At 45.2% G+C, this 17,789-nt stretch overlaps 1 protein-coding gene across 2 annotated transcripts; it reads left to right on the forward strand.

Annotated features, from left to right (window-relative positions):
* Positions 1-48: 48 nt before the first annotated feature.
* Positions 49-8,910, forward strand: RIT1 (Ras like without CAAX 1). Of its 2 annotated transcripts, none has more exons than XM_075908317.1 (5): positions 49-288; positions 1,666-1,722; positions 5,134-5,207; positions 6,029-6,220; positions 7,085-8,910. In XM_075908317.1, exons 1-5 carry the CDS (start codon positions 198-200, stop codon positions 7,313-7,315), a joined length of 645 nt encoding a protein of 214 aa, XP_075764432.1. In that variant the 5' UTR covers positions 49-197; the 3' UTR covers positions 7,316-8,910. The 2 variants fall into 2 exon arrangements, with proteins under 2 accessions (XP_075764432.1, XP_006132109.1); XM_006132047.4 differs by lacking the exon at positions 49-288 and adding an exon at positions 1,224-1,540.
* Positions 8,911-17,789: the final 8,879 nt, after the last annotated feature.

Genomic DNA, 17,789 nt, shown 5'->3' on the forward strand with positions numbered 1-17,789 from the left:
GGTTAAGGCGGGAGGAAGGGCGGAAGATGTAGTGCGGGGGCGGTGGGAGCCGGGGCAGGAGCGGCCCCTCGGCGCGGCCGGGACACGGTGCCCGCGGGCCGGTGTCTCCCTGCGCGCGCGGAAGGGGTGGGGCGAGGGCGGGAGCCGCCATTTTGGCTGCGCGGCTCGGAGCGGAACAAGAGGGCCCGGCCGGGGCGATGGACGCGGGAGCCCGCCCGGCCGGCGCCGCGGTGCAGCCCCGCGAGTACAAGCTGGTGATGTTGGGAGCCGGCGGCGTGGGCAAGAGCGGTGAGTGCCCGAGGGGGGGAGGGTAGATGTGAGGGGCTGGGCCGGGGGGGGGTAGGTGCGAGGGGGCGGCCCGCGGGCCGGGGGGGGTAGGTGCGGGGGGGGCGGGCCAGGCTGGGCCGGGGGGAGGTAGGTGCGGGGGGGGGGCGGGCCAGGCTGGGCCGGGGGGGTGGTAGGTGCGAGGGGGGGCGGGCCAGGCTGGGCCGGGAGGGGTGGTAGGTGCGAGGGGGGGCGGGCCAGGCTGGGCCGGGGGGGGGGGTGGTAGGTGCGAGGGGGGGCGGGCCAGGCTGGGCCGGGGGGGGGTGGTAGGTGCGAGGGGGGGCGGGCCAGGCTGGGCCGGGGGGGGGTGGTAGGGGCGAGGGGGGGCGGGCCAGGCTGGGCCGGGGGGGAGGTGGTAGGGGCGAGGGGGGGCGGGCCAGGCTGGGCCGGGGGGGAGGTGGTAGGGGCGAGGGGGGGCGGGCCAGGCTGGGCGGGGGGGGGAGGTGGTAGGGGCGAGGGGGGGCGGGCCAGGCTGGGCGGGGGGGGGGAGGTGGTAGGGGCGAGGGGGGGTGGGCCAGGCTGGGCGGGGGGGGGGAGGTGGTAGGGGCGAGGGGGGGTGGGCCAGGCTGGGCGGGGGGGGGGAGGTGGTAGGGGCGAGGGGGGGTGGGCCAGGCTGGGCGGGGGGGGGGAGGTGGTAGGGGCGAGGGGGGGTGGGCCAGGCTGGGCGGGGGGGGGGAGGTGGTAGGGGCGAGGGGGGGTGGGCCAGGCTGGGCGGGGGGGGGGAGGTGGTAGGGGCGAGGGGGGGTGGGCCAGGCTGGGCCAGGCTGGGCGGGGGGGGGAGGGGGTAGGGGCGAGGGGGGCGGGCCAGGCTGGGCCGGGCGGGGGGGAGGTGGTAGGGGCGAGGGGGGCGGCCCAGGCTGGGCCGGGGGGGGGGTGTAGGTGTGAGGGGGGTGGCCAGTGACCCTTACTACCTGGCCGTTCGGGAGTCTCAAGCTCGGGTTTTCCCCAATCTCCGAGAGCCCTTCGTGTGGGGGAGCCAGTGGGGCAGAGAGCAGCGCTTAGGGCTTCACACTGATCGTTTCCATGTTGCCCTATCGCCCGTGAGATTGACAGGGAACACGATGTGCCTTTCCCCCTGCCCTGCTCCCCTCGAATCACCTCCATGTGTCTGTACCGTCAGCACTTCTGCAATTCACCCGGCCCCCACCTCCACTTGTGAGATTCCTCCGGAGGCCTGGAGATCACTGGCCTCTGTGTGAGTCTGTATCTGCAAACAGTGAGTCCTGTGACGCCTTGGAGACTAACAGATTTGTTTGGGCATAAGCTTTTGTCAGTTAAAAACAACTTGGTCAGCTGTGTGGAGTCATCTGTGTAACTGTGTTATCCAATGTTATTTTTCAGCAATGACTATGCAGTTTATCAGCCACCGCTTCCCAGAGGACCATGATCCTACCATTGGTAAGAAAAACTTCCCCAATATCTAATCTTTGCCAATTAAGAAGTAGCTTTTGTGGAATCGTTTACCATGAACCTTGTATTAACCAATGACCCTGGACTCATTGGTTAACCTTCATGTTTAGAGGTATGCCTCTCTGTGCACCTTCCCCCACCACCCGCTGTTGCCTTTGTTACAGAGCGAGTGGGGCAAGGAGAGAGCAGATAGGAGCCAGTGCCACAGAGAGCTGACTTTTATGAGCCTTTACATCTGATACAGAGGTAGCAGTGGGGGGTGGAGGGCAGGGCAAGTGGCTGGGAGTCTGTATGTGCAGGGAGTCAGCTTAAAAGCCCTCTCCCTACACACAACTTGTATAAAGGAGTAGCTGCTGAAACTTCTTTTAAATAATTTACATTTAACTATTAAAGTGAGGTGGCAAAATTTGCAAATGATACTAAACTGTTCAACATAGCAGATTATGAAGAGCTTCAGAAGGATCTCACAAAACTAGATAATTGGGCAACAGAATGGCAAATGAATTTTAGTGTTAATAAATGCAAAGTAATACACATTGGAAAACGTAATCCCAACTATATGTACAAAATGCTGGGGACTAAATTTAATTATACCACTTTAGAAAGTCTTGGAACCATTCTGGATAGTTCTCTGAAAACATCCACTCCGTACACAGCAGCAGTCAAAACAAACATTGTTAGGAATCATTAAAAAAGGGATAGCCAATAAAACAGAATATCTTATTGCCTCTATATAAATCCATGGTACGCCCTCATCTTGACAGCTGCATACAGATGTGGTCGCCGTATCTCAAAAATATATCTTAGCACTGGAAAAAGTTGAGCAAATGGCAACAACAATTATTAGGGATTTAGAATGCGTGCCATATGAAAAGAAACTTTAAAAAAAGCTGATGCTTGGTCTTGTGTGGAGTTTCCTGCACACCACCTCCTTCCTTCAGGTGTATAAGGAACTCCAGCTCTCTCTCCATTCCTCTGGCAATGTCTTCTATCTGTGAGCTGTGCTCTACCAGGGCCAGCAGCTCTGTAGTCCATTTCTGTAGGGGGGGAGGAAAGATGAAACTGATGTGCACACAATATTCACTTCTGTGCAAATTCAGCATTATGCAGTTGTGCCAAACTCCCACAGTAGTAAATATCAGATACTAAAGTTAGACACTAATTCAGCAAGTCCAAATAATGTCATCAAAGGATTTTAAGAGCTCTTTGAGGAGCTTTCTGGGCCATTCATGTTGATTTTAATTAAGTCATATAGCAAAGAGGTTCCAGAAGTCTGCAAGAAAGCTAATGTGCCAATATTTAAAAGGGTCAAATGGGATGACCTAGGTAATTATAGGTCAGTCAATCTGGCATCGATCCTGATCAAGATAATGGAATGGATGATATGGAAGTGCATTAATAAAGAATTAAAGGAGGCTGTAATGAAAGCCAGTCAATGTGAGTTTATGGAAAATAGATCCTATCAAACTAACTTGTAATTTCATCAAAAATATCAAGATTGGTTGTCAAAGTTAATGTTGTTGATGTCATATACTCATACTTCTCAACGTCTTGATTAAAAAAAATTAGAGCAGTACAAAGTTAACACATTGAGTAGATTAAAAGCTGGCAGACTGATAGGACTGAAAATGTAATTTTAAATGGGGAATCCTCTGAGTACGGGTGCTCTTAGTAGGCTTCCTCCGGGATCAATCTTGGCCTTGTGCAGTTTAATATTTTTAGCAGCGACTTGGAAGAAGACAGTCGTCGCTGATAAAGTTTGCTCATGATACAATAAGAGTAGTAAATAATGAAGAGGACAGGTCACTAATGCAGAATGATCTGGATTGCACAATAATATTAAATATATAACTATAAATATAACCAAATACTCTTAAATTTTCAGTACAATGAAAGCTACGTTTAGCTAACTTACTGCATATATTTAATTGCCTGGCTATCAGTTTGGTGTATAGCTCTGGCTCTCCCTTTGCAACACAAGCTTGCTTGAAGTTGGAGATCCATGATTGAGATGGTAATTCGAAGGGACTCTTGTGTGTATTGGAGAGTAAGGCCATGTCTCTGATCACGGCAGTGTCAATCTTCCCCATTAATCTAGTAAAGACCTGCTAAATCAAACTCTGAGGGTGCCCGTCAGCGACCAGTACTATTTCTCCTGCAAGGAGTATGGGAAAACAAGGGAGATATTTGCTCCTATTGGCCTTCTGCCATGGGGACAGCAGGGAAACTCGAATCAAGGCACATCTACTCCAGCTTATGTAGTTAACATAGCTGGAGTTGCGTATCTTAATTGAACCTTCCCCTTTGGTGTAGACCTAGCCTTTGATGATTTTACTGTTGCCTTTACATTTTGAAAATGTGGAGAAGAAAATTTCACATCTGTAAATTGAGTTCACACACTTAGTGGAAAATTTATGCTGACGTTTGGATAAGTAGTAGTGTAATGTCTAGTTGAATGAGATTTTTTTTTTTTAAATTGAGCAGTGGAATTAGCTCTTGTTAACCAGATGCATTTACCTCTACAACTGGGCACAAAGAAATAACCATATTCCTACTATTCTCTAAAGAATCTGTACTGATCTTTGTACTTGCATTTTACACACACTGAGGACTCTGCAGTGTAAAGCTTATATATAAAGCTGGTAATTGAGTAAATGTGTAACCGCTGAATTTGGGGCAGCAGCCAGTTCCCTGGGAGCTGGTGCATGCCAGGCACCATCTTTTAAGCCAGCTCCCAGCATTCACCAGTTGCTACCCCACCCCCAGGAAGCTGGCTGCTGTCTTGCGCACACTGCTGGGCGCACACTCGCTCATCTGCAGCCCTGCATCCTGGGAGTGGAGCGGCAGCCTATGTGATACACTCACTCTCCCTTATCGGTTAACTGTTTACACAATTAAACTTTCACATCCTTAGTCTACGCTACAGCAGCCTACTTGTGCTTTTGTGCTTGTAGACTAGATGTGCACTTCATATTTTATCCTATTTAGGCAATTGGCAGTGCTGTTCGTAGCTGTCACTAGAATTATTTTGTCTGCCTGTTCATCTCAGTTGGGGAAGGCCCACTAGTCTGAGAGAAATGTAATAGTGTATTCTTATGTCTTTATTAAGATGTGCAAAACTGAAGTCTTACTTTATCAGTTGTAATGTATTTTCTGTTGGTTTATATCAAGAATAGCATTAAGTAGAAAATTTTGACCAAATCCGTGTATCATTAGAGCAGTTACATTTTGATTAGTTTTAATTACTTGATAAAGAACTACATTAAAGTTTTTAATGATTTCAACAGATAACATACTAAGTGCTTGATAGTAGTATTTGCATCTGTTTCTTTCCTTGTGTACATGAGAGAGGTACTATAGTTTTACTGAATGTCACCCATCCATCTTCTTAATCCACAGAGGATGCTTATAAAATACGAATACGGATTGATGATGAACCTGCAAATTTGGACATCTTGGACACAGCAGGACAGGTGTGTGAGCAATGAAAATATGAATAGCTGGAACTAATGGCCAGGCATATTCACAGAGATCCTTTAAAAATGTATTGTCTGTCTGTCTTTTCTTCTAAAATGGTGCCCTTTCTCCCCTTCCCCACTCACTCCTACACCCCCAGCCCCTGCCCTAACTCCCCTCTGTCAGGCACCTCCACATCCTTCTGCTCTGAGCCCATCATATATCCCACCCCTGACTCTTGCATGCTTGTCCTCAATCCTTTGCCCTAAGTTCCCTGCACTCCACCTCACACTTACATTTCTTACAGGTACTGTTGTATTGCTAAGCCCCTTCCCCCCCTCCCCTCCACCTCTTGACAGGGCAAGTTGTGATAGGACAGTAGCTATGAGCAGGGCTCGACAAATAATACAATCTACTCGCCTGTGGCGAGTAGATTGTAACCCAGAAGAGCCGGATCGCTGGACAGCGCCGTTCGGCGAGCCCTGGCTATAAGAAATTTAAGTTCCACTCATCTTTTCTCATTGCTTCCATTTGCTTCATTGGTTCCAAATTTCCCCAATACTTTGTTGTGCAAAAGAATAGAAAGGAAACAGATTGTTCATAACATTCTTTTAACTCTGACTACTACATGTTGCACTTTTGGCTGTGGATTTCAGGTGTTGAAGTGATATCTCACATAGGGAATTCATAAAATCTCCAGTTTTTCCAGTGGACCATTTGTGGCTTAAGTAAACCAGTATGATGTGTGGTGCATAGCTGTTGTTAAAATGGATAGAGCGCTGCCAGTGATGATAGCTGTTGAGCTTTTATGGGCTTTGAAATACATCTTTATTTCTAGGCAGAATTTACAGCCATGAGAGACCAGTACATGAGGGCAGGTGAGGGATTTATCATCTGTTATTCAATCACGGATCGTCGCAGTTTTCATGAAGTGCGCGAGTTCAAACAGCTGATCTACCGTGTTCGGCGCACTGATGACACTCCTGTAGTTCTTGTGGGGAACAAATCTGATCTGACACTGCTACGACAGGTAAACTACCCAAAGGAGTTCAGAAAGTGCATGTCTTGAAACAGCAGTTCTCAAAGTGGGTGACAAACCTGTTTTAATGGGGTTGCCAGGGCTGGCATGAAACTTGATGAGGCCTGGGGCTGAAGCCAACACTCAAGTCCTGCTGTCTGAGCTGAATTCCCCCAAACCCAGTGTGGCAGGGCTTGGGCGAGCTCAGGCTTGTGTTCCTCCTTGAGTCGTGTAGTAACTTTTTATTGTCAGAAGTGGATTATGGTGAAGTGAAGTTTGGCCCAAACTTAAAACAATGCTGAGGATTATCCAAATTTATTTATTTATTCCTTTCCTTGAATTAAATTTTTTGCTCTTGGTTTAATGTTTAAATTATTTGTATTCGTCATGTTGAAAGATTTTAAGCACTGAATGCATGTAGTTTTATTATGGAATAGCAGAATCATAGCATACTAGAACTGGAAGAAACCTTGAGAGATGAAGACCAGTCTCCTAGATGGTGCTTGGTCCTGCCATGAGAGCAAATCATCCCTGATAGATGTCTATCCAAACTGCTCTTAAATATCTCCAGTGATGGAGATTGCACAACCTCCCTAGGCAATTTATTCCAGCATTTAACCACCCTGACTGGAAGTTTTTCCTAATATCCAACCTAAACCTCCCTTGCTCAATTTAAGCCCATTGCTTCTTGTCCTATCATCAGAGGCCAAGGAGAACCATTTTTCTCTCACCTCCGCATAACACCCTTTTAAATACTTTTGATATTACATGACAGCAATTTTCAAGTAATGCACATGATTGAGCAAGAGGAACAGGAGGGAGCAGAAAAGAGGGAAGGAATGAACACTTGGTTGACAAATGTGTACTTTGTTGAAGGTCTCCAAAGAAGAAGGCTCTGCTTTAGCACGGGAGTTCAGCTGCCCTTTTTTTGAAACTTCAGCCGCATACCGCTATTATATTGATGACGTGTTCCATGCTCTTGTGCGAGAAATCCGTAGGAAAGAGAAGGAAGCAGTAATGGCCATGGGAAAAAAATCCAAACCCAAAAGCAGTGTATGGAAAAGACTAAAGTCGCCATTCCGAAAGAAGAAAGATTCAGTGACCTGAAGGGGAGGGATGTACCTGTCCAGCAGTGCCCTGGAACATGGAATCAGAGCAGTCCAGTGACCTACGTTTTTGAGCATTATGTGGTCTTGTTTTTGACCATTTTAAAAGGAAAGCTAACTGTTGGGAGTTTTGTGGGGCTGCGATTTACTTTTTTGTTAGTTTTTTAGAGTACTCTTCCCACAATTTCAGGACATTTGTCTGAGACACACCAGTGGGTTTTAATTCTGTTTACTGTCACTTTGTGACTTGGATACAGCAAATGTCACTGACGTAGTTGTAAATGCTGTTACATATGTCCCTGCACTTTTGAATGTTTGTCTTAAGGGATCTCAGCATAATAGAAACTGAATCATGTATAATGTCTTTGAACTTTTACATAGAGCCTAACTTAGTGAAGTCTCTTCCCCCCTCTCCCCCCCCCCCCCCTCGGAGGATTGCACAACAAAATATTCTGCTTTCTGGAAAAGTTAACAGCGTATTAGAAGGCTTGTCAAGATCAGTGTTAAAATGTAAAGTGTGTGAAGCACAGGTAGCAAATTAATGGAACAAACTGCATGCACACATCTGTGAAAAGAGCACATGCCAAAACTGCTTTTTGTTCAGATCATGCATTTTTCCAACGAACAAGTAATGTTGGTCTCCATGTGCTTGTGTATCTAAAAGGAAATATTAGAAAGTGTAATGCAACAATATAGTTAAGATTTTAAACAAGTCAGGAAAATTAAAATTATTATTCCCACAGCAGCCATAACTTGAGAACATTGCATGAATATGTAGCATTTTCTTACTGTATATAGTGTTTTCTTGTACTGCCATAATATAGTGTATGCAATGTGATAGAATTGATGGGGCTTTCAGTAACTACAGCTTTGATTTTTCCTGACTTGTATGCTTAAAATCTTATCTGTAATGTTTCATAAGTTCATGTATTTGCATTACATTTTTCATTCTTTTCTTAAACCAGTATTGTTAAATTGAAATCTCAAACAGATTCATTTCAGATTTCTTATGCTTTGAGGCTCTGTACCCCACACTGCACTGTGTTGTAGAAAGAATGTGTAAAATTGTAGAATGTGTAGAATGCTGGCAATAGGACCTAACAGAAATAACTCTGATGATAGTGAGACTTCCAGTGCAAGTAGGTGGAGAGAGATAGGGGAAGGAGATGATTGCCAGGGCATAGTGTCTGTACTGAGAGTGAGATACAATGGATATCCCTACATATAAACACTCAAGTAGCTATGTAGATGTTTGTGCCAGTGATCACTCTACACTGGTTAGGAAGCTAGTATTTTGTGAAGCACATTTTTCAAATGTTGCAAATTAAATGTTCCTTATGGAGGATTAATATGTATGTCAGATCTGAAGATTTGTAATCCAGAGTTTATCTAAGTCAGTGTTTCTCAAACTGTGCTCTGTGATTGAAACATCGATAGGTACAACACATACAATCAGTGGACTGCTGGGGCTCCGCACATACAATCAGTGGACTGCTGGGGCTCTGCATAAATTTTTACACATGTAAAGGGCTCCAGAGCCCAAAAAGTTTGAGAACCACTGATCTAAGTATAGAAATAGTATCAAAGGTGTTTTTTTTTTTTTTTTAAATAACATAATTCATTTAGGTAACTCGGAATTGGTGAGAGAGAAAAATGTAGGCTAGACATAATTTCTCAGCAAATCATACTGAAAACTGGAATTTAAAACCAAAGTGCCCACAAGTATATAGTATCACAACTGAGTTATTGGCAAAACCAATCATAGAATAATGTTAACCATGTGGTGTTGATATCAGACCTTAGTTTGATACACTTGATCATTGTACATTCAGAGATGCGCAGTTGAGACTTGAGTATAAAGGATCTGATGAAAGTATCAAGAAGGGCAAATGAGTCAGCCTTCATGGTTTCTTTTCTTCACTAAACTATTTAGCTTTTCCTGCTCTTTGAGAACAGCATTATAAGAAATGTAAGCTTTTTAAGTTTTGTTCTTTGATTTTCTACACAGAAAATTAATTTTCTGGGTTTTTTTACATTTTTAAAATGTGCACCTGGACTACAAAGTTGTATAAATCAGTTCATGGTTTCTCCTTCCTTATACTGTTCCACTGCAAATCCACCTGTGTTGTGCTGTGCTGTGCTATGCTGCTAGAAATCACACAATCCATTACATGGAAAAAGTAGCTGAAACTTACCTATAACGTCTTGAAAGTATTTTACTTGTTTGTTTGCAGTGTAAGATGAAAGATTTAATTAAAAGTAACTTCATGAGTAAAGTTGCATACCTTTACCATAGCTACTGATTTAGGAATTAAGGTCCTAATAATTATTCGTATTGGATTAAGTACTGTCCCAAGAAAGCCACGCAACAGAAGACATCAGTGGAAAAAATAAAGAACTAACACACACAAAGGTCTGGTTCTGATTAAAAGATGAGACAAAACCAGATTTCCTGAAAAGTTAAATGTTTTTAATTCCCCCCTTTTTTTCCCAATGATAGAAATTTGACTGGAAATTCTACTCAGCTACTAGTATGTTCAAAACTTGAAGTGAAGAAAGCTTATGGGGCTAATTCCTGCTCTTGCCTTCTGAGAAATGATGGGATTTCTGTGCCTTAAATTAGCCTTTTAATAAATTCAGTGATTAGTAATTCCATTTGAGCATGTTGCTTGTGGGGTTAATAAATCTGAACAGCAAGCACTTTTTTTTACACAATGTTATTCTAGAAGATTGTTTTATTTTTGTCATGTATACATTTGTACACAAAGAAATAGACACAATATGGAATTTTTAATATAAATGTTTGCATTTTATGTTTTAATCCTAGGTGCCTAAAACTGTCAATAGAAAACATTGTGGCTAGGAGCTCAGAAATAAACAGTTTGAAATGTGCTCATAATTTTTGATGGATTTAGTTGACTAACTTGATGCTTGGAAGGTGAGATATTAGATTTGCAGCTTTCAAATGGTTATTTAATCTTACAAGTACTATTAAAATAGTTTCGTGCTAGGATCTTCTCAGATGTCCGAGAATTTTCCTTCATATAATAGTTCAGACCTGTATATAAGAGCCTCTAAATTGCCATGTTTTGATTTTGAGGATTGGGAAGATAATGGTGGTCGTAGGGTAAACACTACAGCTAAACTTTGCTCTGAAGAACGTTTGTATTTTCTTCATGTATTGTTTGTTCTTAGTTTTTACTAACAGTGGGAGCAACTGTTTTGATACCCCTTTAAAAAGGCAGGTAAATATTCTTCAAGTGATTGCTCAGGTAGGGGGGTGGGTGTGTGTGTGTGTGTGTGTGTGTCAGTCAGAAGATTTTCCCTCGTGGTAGCTAGGGTCAGCAGTGGCACCTACTGTAGCAGTGCCTCACTGGACGTGTGTATATATACCCCTGGCAACCCAACTTTCTGCCAGGGAGGGTCGGTGGATAGAGTTTGTGTCCTCTTGCTTTGAAAGTCATTAAACCCTAGCATTGTGGCCTTTAGTAGTACTTTGTAGTGTAGATTAGTTTTGGGTTTTTTTTTCATTAGTAGTAGTTGGGGGGGGGGGGGGGGGTTGTGCTCTTGGGGCATGCAGTGACTCCAGGGCTTAGTCTGCTAAGTGCAGCAAGCACATGCCTGGAAGTGATTTATACACTGCCTGCCTAAAGTGACTGGGAGAAGGTCATCTGCAAGGTAAGTGAAGAACCTAAGGTCCAGGGGCCAGACACAGATCCTGGCTTGCTTGGATCTGGCCCCTGAAGCTCAGGGTTCCGCCTTCCCCCAGCATTGAGGAACCCGTGCTGGTGCTCCAACCCTCCTGCCATTCCTCCACGGAGCTGGAGCACACAATCTACTAGCTCCCCAAAGCTCTGGTGTGCTGGGGGCATGTGGGGAGTGGTCCCTGACCCAAAATTGGTTCCTGAACCCTAGCTTAAGCCAAGATCTAAAAGGGAGAGAGATTAGCAGTTTAAACTACTGCTCATAGAGTCAGCACCTAGGCCTCACAGACAGATGCAACCCTGATTCCCTCAGTGTGCAGTATGCGGCCTCAGGAGGCCTCAGTGCCGCCCCCAGCCGAGTGTAGGGATCACTGCACCAATCTACACAGAATATGGATGGGTTTATCCTCCAGGTATTGATCCAATGCCATGAAGAAGAGGACTGATTGGCTCCAAGTCCTATGGCCCCAGTGTGGTCAACTCTGGGCCCTAGAGCACTGTTGAGTCCAGTGTTAGTGGACTTTCTGGTGCCAGTGGTGGTGAAAGAGGACTTTGATCTTCCCTCCATGCTGGATACTTTTAAGGCCATCTAAGACCTCATTGAACGAGTGGCACTGGCTTTCATGTGAGACAGGCCTGCCCCCTCCTTCTGCAGCCCTGGTGGCATCTTCAGCACCCTCAATCTTGGCACCGTCAGTACCACCACCAGTGGCTCATTTAGTACCAGTGCCTTCACCTATGGCACCACATGAGGTACTTTTTATGCCTCCTCCCCTGACTCTAGCACCTGGGAATCTTCTGTGCTGGTGGCATCATGGGAAACCTGAAGCTGTGAGCCAACATGGACACACCTCAGCTCCTTTCTGGTCAGCAGGAGAGTACACATCTGAATCAGAAACTGAGTTTGTGTCCCCGCGCTCTGGGTACTGGTACCATTTGCGTTTCTAGCACTGCTTGCAATATCAGTATGCAGAGGCAACTGCAGCACTAGTGCAGTCCTGGCCCCCTCAGTGGCACATGCCAATTCAATGGCTCTTTTGGACTCTGTGGGCCTATCACCAAGGGTAAGGGCCACCCTGCAGGGCTGCCTCATAGAATCCTAGGGCTGGAAGAGACCTTAAGAGGTCATCAAGTCCAGCCCCCTGCCCAAAGCAAAACCAACACCAACTCAATCATCCTAGCCAGGGCTTTGTCAAGCTGAGACTTAAAAACCTCTAGGGAAGGAGATTCCATCCCCTCCCTAGGGAACCCATCCCAGTGCTTCCCCATCTGCCTAGTGAAATAGTTTTTCCTAATATCCAACCTGGATCTCCCCCACTGTAACTTGAGACCATTGCTTCTCTTTTTGCCATCTGCCACTACTGAGACCAGCCTTTCTCCACCCCCTTCAGGAAGTTGAAGGCTGCTATCAAATCCCTCCTCAGTCTTCTGCAGACTAAATAAGCCCAAATCCCTCAGCCTTTCCTTGTAGGTCATGTGCTCCAGCCCCCTAATCATTTTCATTGTGTCCACATCCTTTCTGTAGTGGGGGACCCAGAACTAGTCGTGGTACAGATGTGGCCTCACCAGTGCTGAATAGAGGGGAATAATTTCTCTTGATCTCCTGGTAATGCTTCTCCTAATGCATCCCAATATGCCATTAGCCTTCTTGGCTACAAGGGCACACTGTTGACTCATAACCAGCTTCTCATCCACTGTAATCCCCAGGACCTTTTCTGCTGAACTGCTACTTAGCCAGTCAGTCCCCAGCCTGTAATAATGCTTGGGATTTTTCCCTCCCAAGGGCAGAACTCTGTACATGTCCTTGTTGAACCTCATCAGATTTCTTTTGGCCCAAACCAAAAATAAGGATGCTAAGATGCTGGACTTATTTGGGTGCAAGGTTTATTTGACTGGGGATTTACAGCTGTGGGTCTTAAACCATCACATGCCCCATAGCCAGTATGCCTTCAATTCCTGGAACACGCTCTCCAAGTCCCAGGAGCTCCTCCCCTCAGGCAGTAGGCAGGAGTTCGTGGCATTGCTGCAGGAAGGTCACCAGAACTGCCCTGCAGGCAGCCTTAGGCTCTGTTGACTAAACCATGTACTTTGGCCACAGCTATTGCTATGCTCTATAGCCCATGGCTGCAGGTGTCTGGTCTCCCGGCAGAGGGGCAGCATACAAATATATATGCCTCTGCCTTTTAAATGCAGTAAGAGCCAGGTGGCTGTTACTACATTTAAAAGGCAGAGCTGCATTGGGGTTAGTTCCTGGGGTCGGGAGCTAACTCCGCTGCAGCTCAGCAGTTTCTCCTCTCATCGACGAATCGAGTAGTCGATGGAAATTCTATCCACTACTCTATTAGCTGATTAAATGAAATTTAACATCCCTATCAGTGACCAGGCTGATGACCCTTCCTCTGTTCCCAGATCTCATAACACAGCATTACAGCCTGGCACAGCATCTGAACCTGGAGCTGCTCCACTTCCCAGCGTGGAAGCTCCATTGCTGAACTGACTCAAGCTCCTGTGTTCGGACTCGGTCACGGAGGTCTGACTGGGCAGCTGGAAGCCCTCTACCAGGGTCGCTTACCTCGTGAAATGGGAGAGGTTCTCCCTTTGGTGCCTCGATCAGGGCACACCCCTTCAGCGGGCCACTGTCCCCATGCTTCTGGGCTACCTCCTTCACCTGAAACCCCATGGCCTGGCTGTCATCCATTAAGGTCCACTTGGAGGTGATTTCAGCATTCCATCCAGGCTCAGGAGTCAAAAAAGCCGGTGATGGGTTGTTTCCTGAAAGGGACTGGTTTTACCTTCAGGTGAGGCACTCGCTACCACTGGGGGTCCTGAATTTGGTCCTTTTGGCTCATGGCACCCCCATTTGAGCCCTTACTTTATCCTGCCTGTCCTAGAAAGTGGCCGTTCTGGTAGCTATTACCTCTGCCCAGAGGGTGTTGGAGTTACAGACCCTTAGCTCTGAACCCCCAGATACTCTGTCTTTTTATGAAGTGCAGCTATGACCCCCGCACCACATTCCTGCCAAAGGTGGTGTCATTTCATGTCAACCAGGACAACTTTCTACCTGCCTTCTTCCCAATACCCCATGCCACAGACCAGAGTTGTTGACTCGAGTCCCGCGACTTGAACTCGAGTCCGACTTAAGTCGCCTAGGTGGCTCAATTTGACTCGGGTTCATTGTTTGTGACTTGAGACTCAACTTGAGTCTTGCTAATTTTGTTAAATTGACTTGGTGAAAAAATTGTCCAAAAATGCCGATATTGATGGCTTGTACAAAAGTGACATGACATTTTTTAAATTAAGACTTGAGACTTGACTTGAAAGTGACTTTAGGGACTCGAGACTCAACTTGAGACTTGAACTGTAGTGACTTGAGACTCGACTTTGACGACAATGACGACTTGAAGACAACACTGCCACAGTGTTGGGACAGAGGCTGCGCTCTTTGGACGTAAGACGTGCCTTGGCCTTCTATATCGAGCGTACCAAACCGTTTCGTAACACAGCTCTTCATCTCTGTTGTGGAGGGTATGAAGGGATTCCCGATTATGTCCCAGCACCTACCGTCTTGGTTCACTGCTTGTACTGAACTTTGCTACGACCTACCCTGTCACAGTACACTCCACCAGGGCATAGGCTTCTTACAGCTTTTCCAGCACAGGTCCCTATTCAGGACATCTATAGGGCAAAGACGTCCTCCGTGCACAGCTGTGTGGCTCGTTACGCCCACACCCAGCAGGCACAGGATGATGCTGCATTCGGCAGAACTGTCCTATAATCAGCAATGAGTTGAGGTCTGATACCTCCTCTGCTCAAACTGCTAAATCACATATTGGAATGCACATGAGCAATCGCTCGAAGAAGTAAAAATGGTTCATACCTTTTGTAACTATTGTTCTTTGAGATGTATTGGTCCGAAGTGGACACGAACGTTCTGCCTTCCCTTTGACGGGCTGTTCCAGCAAAGGGGAACTGAGAGGGCATCGAGTCGGCAGGGGTATATATATGCCACGGGGGGTGTTGCTACAGTGGGTGCTACAGCCAACCCCACTAGGGTACTGCTAGGGAAAATCTTCTGATGGCCACGCATGCACATTGGAATGGATATGAGCAAATCATCTTGACCAACAGTTACAAAAGGTAAGTAACCCATTTTTAAATTAAAGCCATTGTATGAGTCCTTTTTAAAAAAATCTAGTCCACCAATTTACAAAGTTTATTATTGAATCTAATTTTTTGTTTATAGTTGCCTTTCGTGTATCATAAAATCACCTTTTTTTGTGTTGATAATCTGGGTTCTCTCTGCACCCATGTCTCTTCCATGTGAGTTCTCAAGTCCTGAGCTCTTCATTTCAGCAGACACCAGTGTTCTCTGGTTCAACGTGTCTGTCATGTGATTCACTTTCTCTACTACTCTGTTATGGATGCAGAATGCTGAAGTTTTAAAATAAATATTTAAATGTGTCATTTTAAAGAAGGCCAAGTAAACGAAGTGCACTTCACACGTGCAGCAGAAGCCAGTGAAGTTTGTGGTAGTTCTTTGGTGGGAGTTTGTTCCGCATTCTGGGAGCAGACTTTGAGAAAGTACCCTGTTTCCTGCATAAATGTTTTTTACTCTTGTGGTAGAAAGTTCCACAGTGCTGAAGCAGCAGCATTGTTAACTACAGTCCTTATGCCAAAGCTAGATTGCCTAGATATCCTGGACTGTGGCAACTGTGCACCTGGAAGACAAGGACAGAGACCTTGAACCTGGCTCAGTATTCTACATAGAAAACCAATGTGGAGAAGAAAGCCTAGATTTGATGTGCTTTCAGTAGTCCGTCTTTCAGAAAAGCTGCCCTGCCATATTCTGAATTAGTTGGCATTTCCCAAAGTCAGATGGCTTCATACCCAAGTATATTGCATTGTTGTAATCCTGATGGAAGATGACAAAGGCATGTGTAACTGGGGACAGGGTGGATCTCTTAGCCAGCCAGTGATGGCAAAAAGCAGTTCTCTTGGATGCTGCTATCTGAGAGGCTAACATCAGTGAGGAAGAGCGATGCCCAGCTATCTAACTGAACTGACCAGTTATCTATAGATTCATAAAGGCAATAGGCCAGAAGGTCCAATGGGATCCTGTATAACACTGGCCAGGGAACTAATTGTAAGAGCACATCTTTTAGAGAAAACATTTTATCTTCATTTAAAAATTGTCAGTGATGATGAATCCACCACACACGTTGGCAGATTGTATCCATGGTTAATTACTCACAAAGATAAAAACGTGTGCCTTATTTCTGGTCTGACTTTGTTTAGTGTCAAATTCCAGCCATTGGGTCACATTATACCTATTTCTCTTTGAGGGGCCCATTATTAAATATTCCTTCCCCATGTAGGTACTTAGACTGTAATAAAGTCACCTCTTATCCTTCTCGTTGTTAAGCTACATAAAGTTGAGCTCCTTGATTTTGTCATTGTAAGACTCGTTTTCTAATCTTGTCGTCATTCTTGAGTGCCAATTTATCAATTGTGGATGCCAGAACTGGACACATTAGTCCAGCAGCAGTTGTACCAGTGCCAAATACAAAGGTAAAGTAACCCCTCAGCTCCTCAAGTTTCCCCTGTTAACGCATCTATCTCATCTTGTAAGTGTGGGCTACTTTCTTTGTTCCTGGATGTGTACATTTAACCATATTAAAGTGTGTATTGTTGGTTTGTACACACTTTGCCAAGCAATCCAGATAGTTCTGAATCAGAGACTTCTGAATTATTTATCATTCTCTCCATTTTTTTTGTCATTTGCAAGCTTTCTTAGTTATTATTTTGTTTTCTTTCCATTTCATTGATAAAAATGTTAAAATAGTGTAGGACCAAGAACCAATCCCTATGAGACCCAACTGGAAACAGATCTGCTTCATGATGATTCACCATTTACTGTTAAATTTTGAGACATATCAGTTAGCTGGTTTTTAATCCATTTAATATTTGCAATGTTAATGTATGTTGCTCTATTTTTTTTAATCAAAATGTTGTGCAGTATCAAGTCAAGTACCTTACAGGAGTCCAAGTATATTAGATCAATACTGTTACCTTTATCAGCTAACCTTGTAGTCTTGTAAACTAATCCCTCTAGTTAGTTACGTTAATCTTCATCCCAAAGAGTCTGCACAATGACTGGGAACTCTTCAAAGTGATTTCTTTCCACCAGCATCACCTTTGTCTTGCCGTGCTGCAGCTTTGATCAGCTACTCGTCATCCATGAGCTAAACTTGTCCAAGCACTGGGCTATCTTGATGCTAGTGGCGAAGGAGAAGTAGAGTTGTCATCTGACCATATTCCTAGCTGTTGTGTCCATTTCATCTTACCACCTTTTTGTAGTGGCTGCATAGAGATGTTGAACAGGACCAGAGAGAGAATTGATCCTTGTAGGAAACTGCATTTTAGGGATCTGGTGGTAGAAGTGTAATTTGCCATCACTGTCCTTTGTGTTTTTCTCTCCAGGAAAGACTTCAAGCATCTTACTGCACTCCCTATATCAGTAAGTTTGAAGAGTAAATTCCCAAACTTGGATCTGTTATAAATATAGAGTTGTAGGAATATAAGGGGCTCTTGAAAGATCATATAGTCCAGTCTCCTGTACTCATGGCAGCACTAAGTATTATCTTAGACCTTCCCTGACAGGTGTTTGTCTAACCTGCACTTAAAAATCTCTAGCAATGAAGATTTCACAACCTCCCTATGTGTCTCATGGAAGATTACAGAATTCTAGTATCTGGTGACATGGTCAAATGT

The sequence above is a fragment of the Pelodiscus sinensis genome, chromosome 24 (genome assembly GCF_049634645.1).
Source record: "Pelodiscus sinensis isolate JC-2024 chromosome 24, ASM4963464v1, whole genome shotgun sequence".
In the NCBI taxonomy this organism is placed as follows: Eukaryota; Metazoa; Chordata; order Testudines; family Trionychidae; genus Pelodiscus; species Pelodiscus sinensis.